This window comes from Anabrus simplex, chromosome 3 (assembly GCF_040414725.1).
Source record: "Anabrus simplex isolate iqAnaSimp1 chromosome 3, ASM4041472v1, whole genome shotgun sequence".
NCBI classification, from domain to species: Eukaryota; Metazoa; Arthropoda; class Insecta; order Orthoptera; family Tettigoniidae; genus Anabrus; species Anabrus simplex.
In genome coordinates this window covers 182,789,654-182,810,812 of record NC_090267.1, presented here as the reverse complement: position 1 = coordinate 182,810,812, position 21,159 = coordinate 182,789,654, and the positions used below count along the sequence as shown (strand labels likewise).

General features: G+C 39.3%; 1 protein-coding gene across 2 annotated transcripts in view; it reads left to right on the top strand.

Moving 5' to 3' along the window:
• Positions 1–295: 295 nt before the first annotated feature.
• Positions 296–21,159, top strand: part of LOC136867149 (gastric triacylglycerol lipase-like) — an 82,836-nt gene continuing 61,972 nt past the window's right edge. Inside the window, exons 1-2 of one of the 2 annotated variants that reach the window (XM_067144259.2) lie at positions 296–548; positions 20,467–20,665. In XM_067144259.2, coding sequence (XP_067000360.2) covers positions 362–548; positions 20,467–20,665 — 386 coding nt within the window. In that variant the 5' untranslated portion in view covers positions 296–361. Of the gene's footprint in view, positions 549–1,156; positions 1,208–20,466; positions 20,666–21,159 lie in introns of those variants that run through there. The other variant, XM_067144260.2, reaches the window with a different exon arrangement.

Sequence of the window (21,159 nt, the reverse complement as noted above, 5' to 3'; positions counted from 1 at the left end):
AATCATGTTTGAGTCAATAAATTTATATTACCCATACACCGAATATTAAAGTAGAAAAAAGAAGACTTATGTTTTGACCACGCCCCCTTCCAGAGTTCTTTACTCCCTAGCAAAAGCTTAGGCCGCCAGCGCCACGTATCGAGCTATGAAATAACTCCGATTACAGTGCGTGGACCCGATTGTCAAGGCCTGTGAGGAGCTGGCTAGAGCGATGCATCAAGTCGGCCGTGGTTCTACCCTATACCAGAAGACATAGTGCACTGTAAACACTAGATCTCGCCAGCAAAGGCTAATCATACAAAGGTGGTAAACATTGAGAAGATAAATATGCAGCTTGCGATTCTTGGGACTGAAGGTCGGAATGATAACACATTTTCTTAAGCCGGAACTCAGTTCACCAGATTGTTCGGAAGCGAGTGAAGATGAGAAATCTAAACTGGTGTACAATGGCGTTAACTGCAGTCGCCGTAACAAGCGTTCTCCTCGCCTACTTGTTGGGAGGGAGTCATCACCCAACAGCCAGGAATCCCGATATCGACCTCACAACGGTAAGAATACAGTTCAAAGTACATACGGTAGTGACAACTTATTAACCACAAATGAATTGGATTGTGCCGCTGGGTTTTCATGACAACGTCGTGCGACGCAAATCCTATTTGAATTGCTGTTCCCAATGATACTAAACATGGACATATTTTAAAATACCTACTTGATATTTTTTTTAACATTCCTTCACCAAGTAACTTCTTCTCTAATTGTCCTAAGACTACGGCAATGGTATCATTATGTTGGGTGTATAGGACTAATTCATTGACACATACACCATGGGCCGGAATTTATATAGAGAAGTCAACATGAAGCAAAGTAATTTTGATATATTCGACCAACGCATAACTTAATACCTCAGTGTAGTCTGGCAGCGCTCTATCTCGCAAAGAGGATATGTATCATAGTATTGGTGCTAGTGAAGCCGGGAACTTGCGGTCGCCGCCATCTTACGTCACTACATACCTATAGTACTGTAAACATTATTGTATGTTAGCGTGTTGTGCGCAGTTTTGGTTTATGCTGTTTTTATGTACATTTTGCGTTCATTATTCGGCAGGCTACTGTGTGGCAGAATGATGAATACCTGCGTGGTATTTGAGTGTGTCTTTTCGTATTCACGAAGTAAGATGAAGGAAGGAATTGGGATTTAAATACACCGGTAATTGGCTTACATGTGCTCATGTACAATTATTCTCTAGTTATTAATGCACTTAAATCAACTATTAAAGATGCCTAATTATGTAGGAGAGAGATCACTTTCTTTCGATGTATATTTGTTGGCGTTAGCCCCCTTGTGATGGAGAGTGACGTCTTTCTCATTCTCCTCAACCTGATGGTTGGTTGGTAGCAAGACTGTCCTCGTCCAACGACCTTCTATCCTGAGCCAGCGGCGTAGTAGTAGTAATAATAATAACGATGATAACAGTAATAGCAGTTGGTACAACACTCGTTATAGGTTAAGTTTTTGTTTTGGTTTTGTTAGTTATTGAATAATAATCGTCTCCGTCTCTTCTGTTCCTTAAAAGTATGTTGTTAGGGTGTCAAAATTACTGTTAAAATTAGAGTGGAAGGATTAGTAGCTTGCATAAGTCAAAATAGGCCTGGGCGTTATTTAATAGTATGCCAGATTAGCTCTACATCAGGTCTGATCAAATGTTTTTTTGCCTCTAAATAGGTTTCCAGCCAGAGAGGATTTAAGAGAATCATGGATTAAGCCTCGGTTCATGGTGTGGGCTACTGTAGTCACGTCCTAGTTCGTGAACCATGGGCAACGGCTGACTGGCCTCGTAAGTGGTCCTGAATGTCGGGATCCCAGTTGCTGTGGAATGGGAGTGGGCATCTTGGACATATTCTGAGTCGTGGCCCACTTTGTGCTCAGGCAGCCAGGACTATGCAATACACCAGTGGTCCCTAACCCATTAGAGGAGGGATCCTCACATGGACTATGTGTAAGTAGGGTAGCATCCTGCTTCATGAATTTACCGAGCTCAGAACATTTTAAGCAAGCCTCGGACCTATGGGAGTAACGGAGTCCCACTCCCGTTTCACAGGCGAGGGACTCCTTGGAAACAACTTGGCAAACAAAATGGAATTCAATGGGAAGCTATCAATATTAATAGGGGTTATGGAAGAAAGAAAGTAGAACTGGCTGAGTCAACAAAACTGGATGTACTAGGAGTAAGTGATATTCGGGTAAGGGGAAATAATGAGGAAGAGATAGGATTATAAACTGCACTTGACGGGTGCTAAAAAGGGAAGGGCAGTATCTGGGATAGGGTGCTTATCAGGAATACTATTGCACGCAACATAGTTTCTGTTAAGCATGTAAATGAGCAAATTATGTGGGTAGATTTGCCAGTTGGAGGAATTAGGACGAGAATTGTGTCACTGTATTCACCATGTGAGGGTGCAGATGAGGATGAAGTTGATAAGTTTAATGAAGCATTGAGTGACGTCGTAGTCAGAGTCAACAGCATAGGATAGTACTATTGGGTGATTTCAATGCGAGAGTTGGAAATAGAACTGAAGGATACAAAAGGGTGATTAAATGTGGGGAAGATATGGAAGCTAATGGGAATGGGAAGCGTTTGCTGGACTTCTGTGCTAGTATGGGTTTAGCAGTTATGAATACGTTCTTTAAGCATAAGGTTATTCACAGTTACACATGGGAGGCTAGGGGTTCCAGGTCCATAATAGACTATGTTGTAACCGACTTTGAATTCAGGAAGTCTGTTCGGAATGTACAGGTTTTTTGGGAATTTTTCGATGATACAGACCACTATCTGATCTGTTGTGAACGAAGTACCTCTAGGCCTAGGGTAGAGAAAGTGAAATCTGTCTCCAAACGAATAAGGGTAGAAAATCTCCAGGATAAGGAAATTAGAAGTACATGGATATGATTAGTGAGAAGTTTCGAACAGTGGACAGTAAGCAGGTTGAGGATCTAGAAAGAGAATGGGTGGCATACAGGGATGCTGTAGTAGAAACAGCAAGGGAATGCCTAGGAATGATAGTGTGTAAAGATGGGAAAAAGCAAACATCTTGGTGAAATGATGAACTGAGAGCAGCATGTAAACCTAAAAAGAAGGCTTATCAGAAATGGCTCCAAACAAGAATCGATGCAGACAGGGAATTGTACGTAGATGAAAGAAACAGAGCGAAACAAATAGTTGTTGAATCCAAAAAGAAGTCGTGGGAAGATTTTGGTAATAACCTGGAAAAGCTAGGTCAGGCAACAGGGAATCCTTTCTGGGCAGTAATAAAGAATATTAGGAAGGGAGGGAAAAAGGAAATGAACAGTATTTTGGATAATTCAGGTGAACTCATAATAGATCCCAGGGAATCACTGGACAGGTGAAGGGAATATGTTGGAACTCTTCTCAACAGAAAAGGAACCCTTCCTGGTTGTGCCGCGAACAACCAAGCTCATGGGGAGGAAGAAAATGTTGGTGAAATTACACTTGAGGAAGTGGAAAGTATGGTAAATAAACTCCATTATCATAAAGCAGCAGGTATAGATGAAATTAGACCTGAAATGGTGAAGTATAGTGGGAAGACAGTGATGAAACGGCTTCATAGAGTAGTAAGATTAGCATGGAGTGTTGGTAATGTACCTTCAGATTGGACAAAAGCAGTAATTGCTCCTAACTATAAACAAGGGAACAGGAAAGATTGCAACAACTATCGAGTTATCTAATTGATTAGTATACCAGGCAAAGTATTCACTGGCATCTTGGAAAGGAGGGTGCGATCAGTGGTTGAGAGGAACCAGTGTGGTTTCAGACCACAGAGGGGCTGTCAGGATCAGATTTTCAGTATGCACCAGGTAACTGAAAAATGTTACGAGAGGAATAGACAGTTGTTTGTTTCGTAGGTCTAGAGGAAGCATATGACAGCATGCCGAGGGGAAAGATGTTTGCCATACTGGGTGACTGTGGAATTAAGGGGTAGTTATTAAAATCAATCAAAGGCATTTATGTTGACAATTGGGCTTAAGTGAGAATTGATGGTAGAATGATTACAAGGCTGTAATCTTTCACCTTTGCCGTTCACAGTTTACATGGAACATCAGCTGAAAGGTGTAAAGTGGCAGGAAGGGATTCAGTTAGGTGGAAATGTAGTAAGCAGTCTGACCTATGCTGACGACTTGGTCCTAATGGCAGATTGTGCCGAAAACCTGCAATCTAATATCTTGGAACTTAAAAATAGGTGCAATGAGTATGGTATGAAAATTAGCCTCTTGAAGAGAAAATTGATGTCAGTAGTTAAGAAATTCAACAGAATTGAATGTCAGACTGGTGATACAAAGTTGGAAGTGGTAGATAATTTTACGTATTTAGGTTGTGTGTTCTCCCAGGATGGTAATATTGTAAGTGAGATTGATTCAAGGTGTAATAAAGCTAATGCAGTGAGCTCGCAGTTGCGATCAACAGTATTCTGTAAGAAGGAAGTCAGCTCCCAGACAAAACTATCTTTACATCAGTCTGTTTTCAGACCAAATTTGGTTTACGGGAGTGAATGCTGTGTGGACTCAGGATACGGTAGCTTATTCATAGGTTAAAAGTAACAGACATGAAAGCAGCAAGAATAATTGCTGGTGCAAACAGGTGGGAACAATGGCAGGAGGTTGCTGGAATGAGAAGATAAAGGCTAAGTTAGGAATTAACTCAGTGGATGAAGCTGTGCGCATGATGCGGTTTCAGTGGTGGGGTCATGTGAGATGAATGGAGGAGGATAGGTTACATAGGAGAATAATGGACTCTGTTATGGAAGGTAAGAGGAGTAGAGGGAGACAATGGTTAGACTCGGTTTCTAACGATTTAAGGATAAGAAGTATAGAACAAAATGAGCCGCAGCACTATTTGCAAACAGAGGATTGTGGCGACGTTTAGTAAATTCACAAAGACTTGCAGAGTGAACGCTGAAAGGCATAACGGTCTATAATGATAATGTATGTATGGATTAAGGCAATTAGAAGCCACAACCGGCATCCGGATTTCCACCCAGAAGATCTACAATAGATCTGACAGGTCAGACAAAAAGATTGAAATATGTCATTCCCAGCATTTTTCCTGTTTATCCAGCATACTTGCAGAATCTTGCGAAGAGACAGCGAAAACCACCTATGCCGAGGAATGTAATAGTAGAATAAGTGTAGTGTAAGCAGTGTTCAGCAAGTAAGTGATGGTGATAGTGCAGTTTATTCTTTAGATGGTAGGCCTAATAGTCCAGAACAGTTTACATCGTGCAAAAGGAAACTAATGGAGGAATTTAATGATTCAAAAGAAGAAATTTGTAGTGCAAAGAAAAAAATAAAAGTGTTACAGCAAAAAGTTAGAGGCATGAAAGAAAGATTAAGACTTATCAAGAAGGTAGTGCAAGAAAACTTTTTATTAGAAAGCAATGCAGAAATTTTAGAAAGCCGCCCTCCTTCTGATGTGTTGCTTGTTAGACAGAGCTAGGAAAAATTCTCAAACAAACGAAGTGGTTCATATGATCATTCACTGAGATCATGTGCCCTAACATTAAATTATTTTTCTCCAAGGACATATGCCTTAGATCAAAATTTAACAATGCTCTTCCACGTTTAAGGTCAATACGTTCTTGGTACATGAGAGTTTCAGTGTGGAATGCTTCAGTGCTGTTGAGGTGATGGTAAGGAAGAGTAGGGAAAGGGGTGTGGTTCCAGTTGTCTGTCTCTCTATTGATGATATGTGCCTAAAGGAACATGTTGAATTTACTGGAAATAAAATCGTAGGTTACATTGACATGGGCACAGAAATGAACAGGTATAGCTTGGCTACTGCAAAAATGGTGTGTGTTATGTGTACTGCTGTGAATGACAGTTTGAAAATTCCTTGTGGATATTTTTTTCATAATTCTCTCTCAGGTAAGGAGAGGGCATTTCTAATGATAAATTGTATAGAAAAATTGCATGAAATTGATGTTACTGTAGCACAGTGTAAGCATGGCAAGAAGTTTGGGTACCGAGCTCGATAGCTGCAGTCGCTTAAGTGCGGCCAGTATCCAGTATTCGGGAGATAGTAGGTTCGAACCCCACTGTCGGCAGCCCTGAAAATGGTTTTCCGTGGTTTCCCATTTTCACACCAGGCAAATGCTGGGGCTGTACCTTAATTAAGGCCACGGCCGCTTCCTTCCCACTCCTAGGCTTTTCCTGTCCCATCGTCGCCATAAGACCTATCTGTGTCGGTGCGACGTAAAACAACTAGCAAAAAAAAAAGAAGTTTGGGTGCAAATTTACATCATTTAAATGAATTGCAGACATGTTTTCCCCATCCTGTAATACATAATGCATCAACTGCTGTTTTAGTAGATGCTTGTCATATGGTTAAACTTGTACGCAACTGTTTAGCCGAAAAACAGGTAATTTTTACTAAAGAAGGTGTCATTCAGTGGTCGTGTATCGAATCACTTTTTAAGCTACAGAGTGCTGAGGGTTTACGCTGAGGTAACAAACTAACCTCAAAGCACATATTTTGCTACAACACAAAATGCGTGTTCGACTAGCTGTGCAGACCCTGAGCAGATCAGTAGCAGAGTCATTAGAATATTGCAGTAAGGTTCTTAAATTGGAGGATTTTCAGAATTGTGAAGAAACAGTGAAATTTTTTAATATCATTGATAAGATATTTGATGTACTTAATTCATCCAGTAAGTTTGGTAGAGATTTCAAAGCCCTTCTTTCAATGCAGAATGAGTATGTTCGGTGTCCCTTCATATTTGAGGCCCTTGCTTATATTGATTCATTGTATTGTGAGAAAGAATATAAACAAAAATGATGACTTCTAACAGAAAGGTTGGATTTGTGAGTTAAGGTCTCCCTTATATCAGTTCAATATTTGTATGAAAAGTATGTAAAACTATCAACTATCTCCTTCCCTACAAGTTAAGCCAAGATCATGCAGAGTTATTTTTTGGGCTCATAAGGCAATGTGGAGGGTGGAATGTCAACCCAACTTGCCTGCAGTTGAAAGCAGCATTTAAGCGTTTGTCAGGAATGTGGTGTAATATAGCAGACAGGGTATTGTATATCCCAAGCAAATATTTGCATGCTTTCTGTAAACTGCACGAGGGATGTCAAAAGTACTCAGTTCATGGGACATGATGATGAGTCACACTGCTAGATAGCTGTTGTTGAAAATAGTGACCATTATTATTTACCTTCCTATTCATCTCTCACATTATTTTCACAGAATATTATTGAATATAGGCCTATTTCAGAATTTGTGGTAAATAAGTTAGTCAGTTCTCTACAATGTGTTACTTGTAAGGAAGCAGTTATAGAGAAAGAAAATCCTATCTGTTCATTTACTTTAAGAATAGGGGTAATCTGTATGTTCCTTCGAAAGATGATGTTAATTTGTGCAAACTTACTGAGATGTATTTCAGAGAGAATACATGTAATGGTTTAAGTTTAGTCATGAAACGGAACATACCTAATGAAGTCACAGCTCAGTTGTATGAAACAAATTTATTTTCAAGGTTAAGCTCACATGCTTTAGACGTAGATGCAATGGACAGACATGTTTATCATCTTATTAATGTAATTGAGGATGGTTGCCTAGTTGTACTTCCTCTTAAAACAATCACCACCACCACCACTATTAATGTAATTTCATCACTATACTTGAAAATACATGTGAATCATGCTGTAAGACTTCAATGGAAATGGATTTGACCCTAGATTGGTCTATAACAGGTTGGCTATTTTTAAGCATTTATAAATTGAAAATTGAAGGGAGGTTTCGATCAGTGGTTGAGAGGAAGTTGGATGAAAACCAGGATCAAATTTTTAGTATGCGCCAGGTGATTGAAAAATGCTACGAGAAGAATAGACAGTTATGTTTATGTATCTAGAGAAAGCATATGACAGGGTACTGAGGGAAAAGATGTTCGCAGTACTGGGAGACTGTGGGATTAATGGTAGATTCATCATCATCATCATAATCATCATCGTCCTTCCAAGTATTGGGCCATGTGGCCGCTACGGTCTTGCATTTTCTTTCCATTGCTTCATTGGGCATTCTATCTGTGTCCTCTTGGTCGGTAGCGTAGGATCTCTTTTGGTAGTCTTCCAGATTCCATCCTTTGAACGTGACTTTTCCAGTTTTCTTGGTAATCATATATGTAATTGATTACTAGTTTCACATTCAGTCCCTTAAGCACATCTTCATTTCTTTTATGATCTTATTTTGTATAGCCTGCTGTTAAGTGCATAAATGTCATTTCACGTCCTGTAATTCTAGAAATGTCTTGAGTTCTTATTGTCCATGCCTCACTGCCTTAGCAAAAGGTTGGTCTGGCTAAAGTGTTATGAAAACTTAAGCGAGTGTGTTTTTGGACAAGAGATGGCTTCATAATGTGATTTGTAATTCCTGTTCTTCTGATAAACTTGTTTATTTTTGCAGAGATATCAAGAATGAGTTCTTGGTTCAGGGTACTTACAGGGGTTAGACAAGGCTGTAATCTTTCACCTTTGCTGTTCGTAGTTTACGTGGGACATCTGCTGAAAGGTATAAAGTGGCAGGGAGGGATTCAGTTAGGTGGAAATGTAGTAAGCAGTCTGGCTTATGCTGACAACTTGGTCTCAATGGCAGATTTTGCTGAAAGCCTGCAGTCTTGAAACTTGAAAATAGGTGCAATGAGTATGGTATGAAAATTAACCTTTTGAAGACTAAATTAATGTCAGTAGAAAAAGAAATTCAAAAGAATTGAATGTCAGATTGGTGATACAATGCTGGAACAGGTAGATAATTTCAAGTATTTAGGTTGTGTGTTCTCCCAGATTGGTAATATAGTGAGATTGAATCAAGGTGTAAAGCTAATGCAGTGAGCTTGCAGATTTCGATCAACAGTATTCTGTAAGAAGAAAGTCAGCTCCCATATGAAACTATCTTTACATCGGTCTGTTTTCAGACCAACTTTGCTTTACGGGAGCGAAAACTGGGTGGACTCAGGATATCTTATTCATAAGTTAGAAGTGACAGACATGAAAGCAGTGAGAATGATTGCTGGTACAAACAGGTGGGAACAATGGCAGGAGGGTACTCAGAATGAGGAGATAAAGGCTAAGTTATGAATTAACTCGATGGATGAAGCTGTACGCATAAACTGGCTTTGGTGGTGGGGTCATGTGAGGCGAATATGGAGGAGGATAGATTACCTAGGAGAATAATGGACTGTGTTGTGGAGGCTAGGAAAAGTAGAGGGAGACCAAGACGATGATGGTTGGACTTAGTTTCTAACGATTTAAAGATAAGAGGTATAGAACTAAATTAGGCCACAGCGCTAGTTGCAAATAGAGGATTGTGGCGTCGTTTAGTAAATTCACAGGGGCTTGCAGACTGAATGCCAAAAGGCATAACAGTCTATAATGATAATGTATGTATCATTTTCCTCTTGGTGAGATAAATTGTATCCAAGATAATTGAATTTATTGACTCTTTCCAAAATTTTATTATCTAAACAAATTTTACTGAGGATAGAGTCCTTCCCCTTAAAGGCAATTATTTTGCTCTTTTCTAGTGAAATGATCATTTTGAATTTTGAAGAGACTTTCTGGATATTAAATACTGACCACTGAAGATCATCTTCTGATGATGATGCCAATACATCATCATCAGCAAAGAGTATGGCCTCTAGATGTGTGAGATATCTACTGACTGGGATTGATCCATGTCTTTCATGCATCCATTCCTGCATTATGTTGTTCATGTAGATTAGGAACAACAAAGGAGAAAGTCCACAACCTTGTCTCACACCTCTGCTGATCGGTTCCCATTCAGTCTGATGATTTCCTAACTTTACTAAAATAAGGTTGTCACTGAAGTCTGTTCCTGTTAACTAGGTCAAAGGCTTTCTTAAAATCATCAAATAATAATAATTTTGTGTGGCGTTTTCTAGCCGAGTGCAGTCCTTGTAAAGATAGACCATCTGATGAGGGTGGGTGGCATCTGACGTGTAGGTAACTGCGTGTTACTGTGGTGGAGGATAGTGTTATGTGTGGTGTGTTAGTTGCAGGGATTTTGGGGACAGCACAAACACCCAGCCCCCGAGCCATTGGAATTAACCAATGAAGGTTAAAACCTCCGACCCGGCTGGGAATCAAACCCGGGACCCTCTGGACCAAAGGCCAGCACACAAACCATTTAGCCATGGAGCCGGACAAATCAACAAATGCTATGTGAGTTTCCAAGTTAAATTCCCTGTGTTTTTCTACTAAGACTTTCAAGGTAAAGTAAACATCAGCACATGAGCGTTCTTTTCAAAATCCATCTTGTTCATTTCCAATCACATTTTCATAATGCCTGAATAATTTTTCTGTGACAATGTTAGAGTAAATTTTGTAACCTGAGTTGAGTATTCTTATCCCTCTGTAATTTCCACAATCTTTCACACTGCCCTTCTTATAAAGAGGAATAACTATAGCTTTTTGCCAATTCTCTGGTGGTCTGTTGCCATTCCCAATTATATTGATGAAACTGAGAAATATTTTGCTTGAATATGTCACTGGAGTACTTGAATAGTTCTGTGTTTATTGAGTTTTCTCCAGATGCTTTTCCATTTCTAAGTTTTTTTGAGTACTAGCTCCAGTTCATCGAGTGTAATGGTTTCCGAAGACTTGTTAAGTGGTCATGGCAAAAGAAATGGCTCAATATTTGAACGCCTCCAAAGGTTCTGAAAATAAATGAGCCACTCCGTTAGAGGTATTGCATTAATGTGTATGTCTTCTTTTACATCATTCATCAGTTTCTTGAGTATTTAATAGGTCTGTGGTTGTGGTCTTGTTATATCAGTGTCCAGGTGTGAAACAAAGTTTTCCCAATTTTTTCTGTGCTTTTCCTGCACTTCCCTGTTTGCTATTACTCTCTTGTGGTGATACTCTATTTAATCTTCTAATTTACTAGTTGACAAAAGTTTTATAAGTTTTTCTTTTGTCTGAAATAACTCTTTCAGTTTCTTCATCCCAGATTCTTAAACCCTTTTTCCTCTGCCATTTTTTCTTAACTCCCAAACTCTGAAAAGCAGGGTGCTTTAAAACTGAACACAAATTAGACCACTCCACTTCCACATTGTCACTAACCGGTGTCATCTTTGTAAGATTATTAAGTCTGTACTGGTACAGCCATTTTATACTGGGGTCTCTTAGTAGGTTAACCTTGCAAGAAGTTTTAATTTCTTGTGTTTGTTTCTTTCTTTTATACAATCTAGGCCTCAGACGAATAGATGCTACTAATACATAGTGGTCGGTTTCCAATTCAGGGCCTCGATAGACTCTTGTATCCAAGACTAAATCTGCCAATTTACCATTACAAATTATACAAGGTGTCCAGGTTAAAGGTATAATAATATAAAATTTAATAACTTGAGAAGTAGTTGAGATATATACTTGCAGTTTGTTTCTACAAGTAGGCTAACTCAAAATGTTTGTTTACATACCTAATAAACCTTGGTATGCGCACCACTAGTGGTGCGACAGACATCTAATCAGTATTCCACTCCTCTCCAAGTGTTCTGCAGCATTGTAGGCATAATATTTACGTTAGCTGCACGAATGCGATGGCGCAGATCTGGTAGATCACGGACTGGTGTCTGGTACACTTGATTCTTGACAAACCCCCACAGGAAAAAATCAAGTGGCGTAATGTCGGGGCTTCTAGGGGGCCAAGCAATTGATGGACTACCTCTTCCAATCCAGCGATCTGGGAACTCTCGAATCAAGAAATCCCTCACAACTTCCGCATAATGGCATGGTGCACCATCTTGCTGAAAGATCACGTCACAAGGAAGTTGTGGTACAACATACTGCTCCAACATATCTAGTTAACATGTTCCATTAACTGTAGGCTCTGTGAAGAAGGATAAGCCAATAACCCTATCCTTCAACAATCCACACCACACATTCACTTTCGGAGAGTCCCGTTCCAACTCTCTTACTACGTGGGGGGTTCAGATCTCCACATGCGGCAATTGTGCTTGGTAACCATGCCAGAAATATGGTTATGTAGCCTTGTCCGAGAAACAGACCGAATCGAGGAATGCCTCGTTTCCATCAATTTTTGCCAGAATTGTCTCCGCGAATGCCTTCCGTAGTGGCTTGTCCTGAGGTTTGATTTTCTGACGAAGCTGCAGTTTGTACGCCCATAAGGCGCAACCTTTTGTGGACGACATCGTGTATTGTCGAACGAGGTAACTGTAAATGCCTACTTGCTTGTCGAATTGACTTACGAGGGCTCCGCTTGAAGGACTCGTGGATTAAATCAACAGTAGCCTCTGAAACTGCATGCTTGGCGTGGCGGCCTGACATCGTCAGCAAGGTCCCAGATTCTCGAAGGCACCTGTCCCATTTCATGATTGTTACATAAGTGGGAACATCATCAGTTGGTAACAGTCCATACTCATGCCAAATCTACGTTGTATTAGTGTAACGGATTTTATCTCCACAAGCAAAGGCACACAGAACACCTTCTGCTGTGGAGTCCACATGGTTACTGGCGATCTTCTCATGAACAATGCAGTTACGCACATGTGGTACCATCGCAAGTGAACACAGAAAACGTTTTGAGTTACCCTAGTTGTAGATACAAACTGCCAATAAATATATCCATTATTTCTCAAGTTATTTTTATATTATTATACCTTTAACCCAGACACCTTGTATAATCAATAATTGATTTCTGATTTTGTGCATACCATGTGTACTTGTCGCTGTCCTTTAACTGATTGAAGATAGTGAAATCTATTCTTTTTGTTCCATTGTTATTACAGGTTGTTTCTCCATGAATTCCGATGTTGTTCTACATTTTCTCATTACCAGCTCTAGCATTGAAATCTCCCAGTAATAGTAGCATATCTTGTTTGTTAATTTTATTGACTATTTTTTGTAGATCATTATAGAACCCATCACTTTCTGTTGAATTGCCCTCCACTGGAGCATAGATTATTAAAAACAGTCAGAGGCATTTATGTTGACAATTGGGCTGCAGTGAGAATTAACCCAATCGCATCATTTGACGACCCTAGCTCGCAAAAGTTATTCGCGACATAGGAATCCAATGACTAGCTCAGCTCGCGACAATGCACTGCTGTATATCATTATATGAAGTTCAGTTACTAACCCACAGGTGCCACTTGTATGCATTCTGAGCTGAAGTTTATACATGTGACTTCGGTTATTCCCCACTCTCCAGGTTATCACACGCTTCTGAAACAAGAGATAAGAGTCTTCATTCATATTATTTTGCTCACATCAGTTGCAATCATGACTTCAAGCAGATGTGTTGGTGTTGATGAAGATGGAATACGAAAGCTAATAGTGTTTTAGAGAGTGACGACAAAATAGACCTTGAAGGTCTTAGTTAGAATGATGCGTGTAATAGTGCTGATGACACGGAAAGTGTTATATATATGACAACAGTGGACCAAGTCTTTTGAAACAAGTTCGTACCACGGCACAGACTAACTTGAATGACTGGAACTGGACAAACAGTGACAATATCCCTGTTGTACATACGTTTAGTGAATACAGTGGGGTTAGTGATAACTTATTGAAAAAGTTTAATACCCAGCCACTATTTGAACTCACAGTTTTTGTGAATACATGAACCATTTGTTTGACAAGATATCTGATGAGAAAAATGCTTATGCAGCAAGACAGTTGAGCAGTCCTGACAGAAAGAAAGTGAAGGATGATGACATATGGTTTGAGACTACACCCAACAAAATTAGGACATACTTTGCATTAGTTATACTATTGTCATAAGTAAAACAGGTGTATAGACACTCTCATTTTTCATGAAACCATGAGCAGGTAAAGGTTCATTATAATTTCATAATTTTTACATTTTGTTGATGATGAACAAATGGAAAATTCTGTGTTCCCATGGAGGGAATTAAATATTTTTCACCAATAGAGCTTGTCAAAAACAGATCAGATGTAAGGCTTTTCAGGCATTTGCTCTATTAACCAGCGTTTTGTCTTAGGTCTGACACTAGACTTACCAGAGTGGGATGTGTCAGACCCTACCCACTGACGCTGGGGTGTGCAGGTGAACTTATAAGAAGCCCATTATAAGAGGCACAGTCTGATAACTGCATACGGGAGATAAATCTCCACAATGGAATTTATGCCCGCCTAGCAATTCCAAATGGAAAATTCTAAGTTCCCATGGAGGGAATTAGATATTTTTCACCAGTAGGGCTTGTCAAAAAAGCTCAGATGTAAGGCTTTTCAGGCGTTTGCTCTATTAACCAGCGTTTTGTCTTAGGTCTGACACTAAACTCATCAGAATGATAACTGACCGCTATAGTATGTAGTATAACAATAATTATAAGAGCAGTCTTCACAGTCAATATGGACACCATGTTGTGCAATCACTATTAACACCTACAGCTATTATGCGAGCCAGAACAATTACAATATCTCTCACAAACTGCTGTACAGGACCGCCAAAACAACAAGTACCAAGGCCAATAATGAATCGAGAACATGATCTACGCCCATTCTTGTTTCGTGAAGTAAATGCACACGGATACCATGTCCAGACATACTGTAGCACAATTGAGCACGTGAGTCCTGACAACAAGAAAGATATCAGGACATAGTACTTGTGTGCACTTGTAAAGAAGACAGGGAAGGACATAGTGATTTTAGGTTTCTCAATTTTTCTTGCATTTCCCACTTTGTATGGACAAAGAACAACTGTGCATTCAATGCAGTTTCTTATGACTAATCTGGTGGTACCAATATGTCGATATCCAAAGAAGTGGACATAGAACTTGTGTGCTTCAAGGTATCGATATGTCCAGTGCAATAGGTCTAAACGTTCAAGGTTTGGAATAAAAATTTACAAAATTTGCGTATCTAGTTCTGGCTACTGTCTAACCTTCAAAATTGATGTAAGTGATGATGTAACAGATCCAAGTCTGCCAGCAAGTACAAACGTTGTGCTCAAGATGTGTGAACCATTATTTTGCTGTTCGTAGTTTACATGGATCATCTGCTGAAAGGTATAAAGTGGCAGGGAGGGATTCAGTTAGCTGGAAATGTAGTAAGCAGCCTGGCCCATGCTGGCAGACATTAAGACATTTCACTTAGTCAAATAACAATTCACTCATAGATTTCATTTCACTGGATAGATGGGAACAAACGATCAAACTGTTAAAATAACTTTTATAACGTCATATTGAATGTTTCAAAAATAAATTATCTGCCTCTTTGGTATGGTGGTTAGCATGATTAGCTGCCACGCGCGGAGGCCCGGGTTCGATTCCTGGCTCTGCCACGAAATTTGAAAAGTGGTGCGAGGACTGGAATGGGGTCCACTCAGCCTCGGGGTTCGAGTCCTACCTCAGCCATCCTGGAAGTGGTTTTCTGTGGTTTCACATTCCTCCTCCAGACAAATGCCGAGATGGTACCTAACTTAAGTCCAGGATAAATCCACCCCTTCATATTTCGTTGTTCAAAGAACTTTATCTGCATTCCAACCCTCCTTAACTCTTTATCTTCTGACAGGAACTTAGTTTTTCGTATGCCTCCTTTAATCAATTCTTCCTTAACCTAGCTCATTTTCTTCATATTCCTTTTTTCCTCTTCTCATTGCTGTCGCCTCTGTTGTACATAATGTAACATTTATTTCTTTATTTTTACTGTACTATACCATTACTTATGTGTTATATCTGTCTACTGTGCCTAGCTATAAGTTCTTCTCTTCGTTTTACTTTTAATCTTTAATTTTCCTCATTATTTCTTTTGCATTTATGTTTTGTTGTTAATTTTTGTGTCTCTGCAGTTATTTTGTTAGATTTTCCCCTTTATTTTTATCATTAGATGATTTTTCCTTAGTGTTCTTCCACTTATTGTTTTGTTTGCATTGTGTTACTCAACTGTAAATATAGTTTTCATTGTGGAACTCTGCAATTCAGCTTCTCGCTGTTTTGGTTTCCCAAATAAATAATCTTTACGTCACACTGACAAAGGTAGGTCGTACGGCGGCGATGGAGTAGGAAATGGCTAGAAGTGAGAAAGAAGCGACCGTGGAAAATGGGAAACCATCTTCAGGGCTGCCGACAGTGGGGTTCAAATCCACTATCTCCCGAATGAAACCTGATAACTATGTGACCCAAACCACACTGTCATTTGCTCAGTACATTCCTTGTACAATTATCGTTTGGCCCTATTGCAACTTTAGAATATCACTATCTTGACATTGTAACATTTAACTGGCCATGGTTAAAGCGATGTCGGTATGAACACAGAGTTCGATTTCATGGAATAATCTGACACCCGTCAGGGCCAAGCCTGATGTTCAAGCCAGTCAACTGCATCATGCTGATGGACTATGAAAGAGCATAGGCCCTGGAAATATACAGGCATGAGAACGCAGGGAAAGCCACCGCAGCTTCAGCCGCCATCCAAGGACCTGCAAATAGTCATCACCAGGGACAAGGACGTCGCCAACTGATACCAGCAGAACCCCCGTAGAGAGGCGATGGCTACCCTATCAATTCGTCTGGTGCCATATCATTGAGCAAGTTGAAATGACTGTGCCGATCTGTATACTATCACAATGGATTTCCAATGAGCTCTGCCATTCCCCAAAATAAATATGTCTGAGGCACATTACTAGGGCCCGGATTTATATGCACTAAAAAAACCTGAAAATATGCATGCAAATATGCACTAAAAAGTTAGAATATATGCACGGAAAATGAGGAAATATGCTCTTAAAAATATGCAATTTTATTCACTTACCTATTTACAGGTATCATTTATTGCAAAAAGAAGCATCACAATAGGTAACTAGTAGTCTTTCAATGTTTTCTGGAGACAAACTATGTCTGTTGTCCGTCAAAATGAGTTTATAGGCTGAAAATGATCGTTCTACATCAACTGACGTAATTGGACAGTACTTATACATGGGCACCAGCGTTTCGGAACATACATCTGGCAAGGATACCCTAGTTCCATTCAAGTATTGACTTCGTCTTCTTTTCCTGCCGCTTTTCCCACACCTGTGGGGTCGCGGGTGTGAACTGTGCCGCACATGTGGATTTGGCCCTGTTTTACGGACGGATGCCCTTCCTGACGCCAACCCTCTATGGAGGGATGTAAGCACTATTGCGTGTTTCTGTTGTGGTTGGTAGTGTAGTATGTTGTCTGAATATGATGAGGAGAGTGTTGGGACGGACATATACACCCAGTCCCCGAGCCAGAAGAATTAATCAGAAGCGATTAAAATCCCCGACCCGGCCGGATATCGAACCCGGGACCCTCTGAATCGAAGGCCAGTACGCTGACCATTCAGCCAACGAGTCGGACCCACTCAAGTATTGACTAATTAACTTAATCTTCTTCAGTCCTGGGTTCGAATTCAACACCTTTTCTAACTTGCATTTAATCTTCTCTCCAATTTCGCCTGGAGCGTAATTCAACGAAGATGCAGCTTTTTCAACGAGATCAAGTGATTCATGGAGGGGAGTACCAGAAGATTCTAAGCTCTCAATGCCTTTTGGAAGTCTAGAAAAATGTGCATGAATGAAATTCACATCTTGATAAACAGTAGCGGTTTCAAACACAACTTTTGCATCACGGACACACGCAATATGTTCATCTTCAAGTTTTGTAACCACTTTTTTTACTTCATTAAAATGTTCCTGATAAAATGATACTGCAGATAACCATGTCCCCCACCAAGTCAGGACAGGTTCAGGTGGCAAAGGAACTTCAGGTAGACAATCTTTGTAGAACTGGACACGAGCTGGTGCTTTCAGAAATAGTTTCTTCCCACATCCAATTAAATTGTTAACAGCTGGAAACTGTGCGCGTATTTCTTCTGCAATGCGGTGTAATCTGTGCACTAAACAGGTTACGTGTATGAGTTTTGGATAAAATACTTGGAGGGCCTTTGCTGCTTTCAACATATACGAAGCTGCATCTGTGAGCAGTACAACAATTAGTCTCAATTTCAGATGGCCACAATAGTCGCAGAGAATCATCTACAAATCTTGCTATTGTGCTATGGTTGGTTTTCTCTAGTACTTTACAAGCAAGAAGATGTGGCTTACCGGGTTCGTCTGGATGTAATTTACCAACCACGAAATTTGCTATGTAACGGCCACACGAATCCGTTGTCTCATCCACCGATATCCAGACACAGTTCCTTCCGATATCAGAACGGATCAATTCCAGGGTAGATTCATATAGCGGAGGTAGGTAATTTTTCCTAAGAGTTGATTCATCCGGTATTTTTTGATTTACACAATATTTCTCGAGAAATGATCGCAGAACTGGATTGTTTAATTTATTCCATGGAATGTTGCTGCATACGAAAGCCCTGCAAAGATCATTTGAAAATGTATTAAGACTACAGGACTTGGGCTTTACCTGTGTAAGAAGTAGTTGTTGTGGTGTGCTGTTCTTCTCCTCCTTTGTTTTAATATGTGCAGTTGTTTTTGAATGCTGTTCAAGCTGAAATTTCTTTTCACATTTCACTTCCTTTGAGCAAACTTGACAGTACACGATGACACCATCTGTTGAATAGTCCCTATTACCCGACACCCACTGATTTAGTAAATCTCTTCTGCTGCTCTTTTCCTTAGGCATTTTTTAAAAACTAACACTTTTAGAAATGAGATGCAGGGCATTAAAATGGAATGTAACTAGTGAACTGAAGATACTTCTGTCCTGACCAAGTGCCCAGCCCCCTGAGATTATTATCTGCTGTGGTAGAGAAAGGAATTCAGGGAAATCCAGCCTGCCTACCCACACCTAAGCTATCTGTTGCCATTGTCAGTTTTGAAAGTAAAGTGCCGTTACACAGACAGTCGAAAATATCAAGTAGCGAGAGATTCACATGAAATAGGCAACTAGCATGGGATGTACAAAACAGATTTATTTTAGTAGTTCTTGTAATTCTCCTTAAATTCAGACATTATATACTGGAATATGCTGTTACATCTAGAATATGCACTAACCCTCAAAATATGTCAAAATATGCAATTGCATATGCGCATATGCATTTTTAAAAAATCTGGGCCCTACACATTACAGCAGGAGCATGTATTCAAGTTTTAAAATTTCATTATATATCCGTGTTGAACTGAGAATAAAATAGGAACAAAATAATGGGTCCACCTATTCAATACAAAACAATGCTATAATATTAATTACAGCATTTAATTATTAAATGGAACTGGTTTCAACGCTTATTCTGCGTCATCTTCAGCCAAAAAAACCTTTGAAAACAGATATTGACATATTTAAAATAAACATACAAAACAATGCATAGTACACATGAATATATAATAATCTTGTGAATGATTGAATGGGTTGAGATTGAAATGATTAAGCGTGATGTGAGATCACTTCTTACAACACTAGTTTAAAATTATTTTTAAAAATCTGACACCATTCCTTAAATCACTGCTTAATCTTGATAGTAACTTGATGTTCTGGGTTAAAATTTGCGTCATCAAAGTTCAGTATACAAAAAAAGAGTTTGTGTCAATGTTCAAAGAACAAGTACAAGTCTTCTATGGGCGAGACATACGAAAGCAAAACACAAGACCAAAAATGGCAGTATTGATTGTTTAGATGGCTTGAGATTTAAAATAAGTATGGCCTAATATAATATTGAGTGAAAATAATCTTAAGGAAATTTCACCAAGTCTTGAATTGCCAAGTAAAAGTTATAAAATTGTAAGGAACTTATGTCCAAAATCAAAATTCAGTTTCAAAATACTGAGTATATAACAGTTTAAAAATACATTTTATGTTCCTTCTTAAAACATGACGTGACACTTTTAAGCCTAAAAGGAACTTAGAGATTACAAGTTTTACTTTGCGTTAACAATTTTAAAGTGCAAGATGACTTATGTCAATTTTCGAAAGTAAGAAAAATGTCTTCTCTAATTGAAAACTCCCATTGACGAAACTTTGGCTGAAGTTAGGTTGGATGAAACATTCTTCTACGAGTTTTAATTTTTACTGTAACTTGTAAGAGTTAGGCAAAAAGGACACCATTTTTCCTGATTTTGAATACCAATTTTAATTAAAATAGGGCCACTAATTACATAAATATTTGAGAATTAAATTTTAGGCCTTCCCCTAAACTACCATTTCTCTCAGCGTGAATAAGATTATTTATGGTCTAGATTGTAGCGACTTACTTTACATACCGGTGCCCATTTTCATTAAATTCTCTTCAGCCGTTTTCTCATAATGTGTGTACATACATACAGACAGAAATGACGGAATATTAAAAAGTGCTTTTCCTTGTTACTATGGATGTGATCGATACAGAAATACCATCCTTTTTAAATTCTGAGCAATGTACAGACAAAACTCTTATTTTATATATGTATTATGCAGGTGATTTCCTGTTGCCTTTCTTACAGGTAGAACTGATTGCCAAGTACGGGTATCCAGCAGAATCTCACACTGTAGTGTCAGAAGATGGCTATGTTCTTACGTTGCATCGCATTCCTTTCGGGAAGAAATCTCCAGCGAAGACCAACAGACAGCCAGTGTTTATCCAGCATGGCATAGTATCCAGTTCTGTGGAGTGGGTTGTAATGGGTCCAGAGAAAGGCCTAGGTAAGTGTTTGTTATTAACAGTATTACTATACAAAACTAGGTTTAGCCCACAGCTTCACATGAGTTGAAACAATCTTGTGGACATTTATGGAGCTGGAGTTGGTTTCAGTTGATTTGTTGACAGAAATTCAATGTTTTCAGAAGAAGAGAAGAGTCTAGAGAAATTATTAACTCATAGATAATCATTGAAAGTCGGCGTATAACACCACGATCGGGAAAAAACTCCAGTGCTGGCTCCTACAAGTGGTACAAATCTAAAACTGAGGTTTCAGAACATGTGTATTGTGGAATAAAGTACTTATGATGGCTCTAGTTTCATTGGAATGAGCTGTGGGCAAGAAAGTACAAAACACAAATATTTTTGTTAGCCTGGCTGCGGTATCAGTGGGCCATCAGGCAAGTCACTGATTCACTGTCAGAGAGGTGTATTCTTGAGGTTATTATTTCTTAGTGCCTACTAAATGCATTGAGATACAGTGAAACTAAGAACAAGG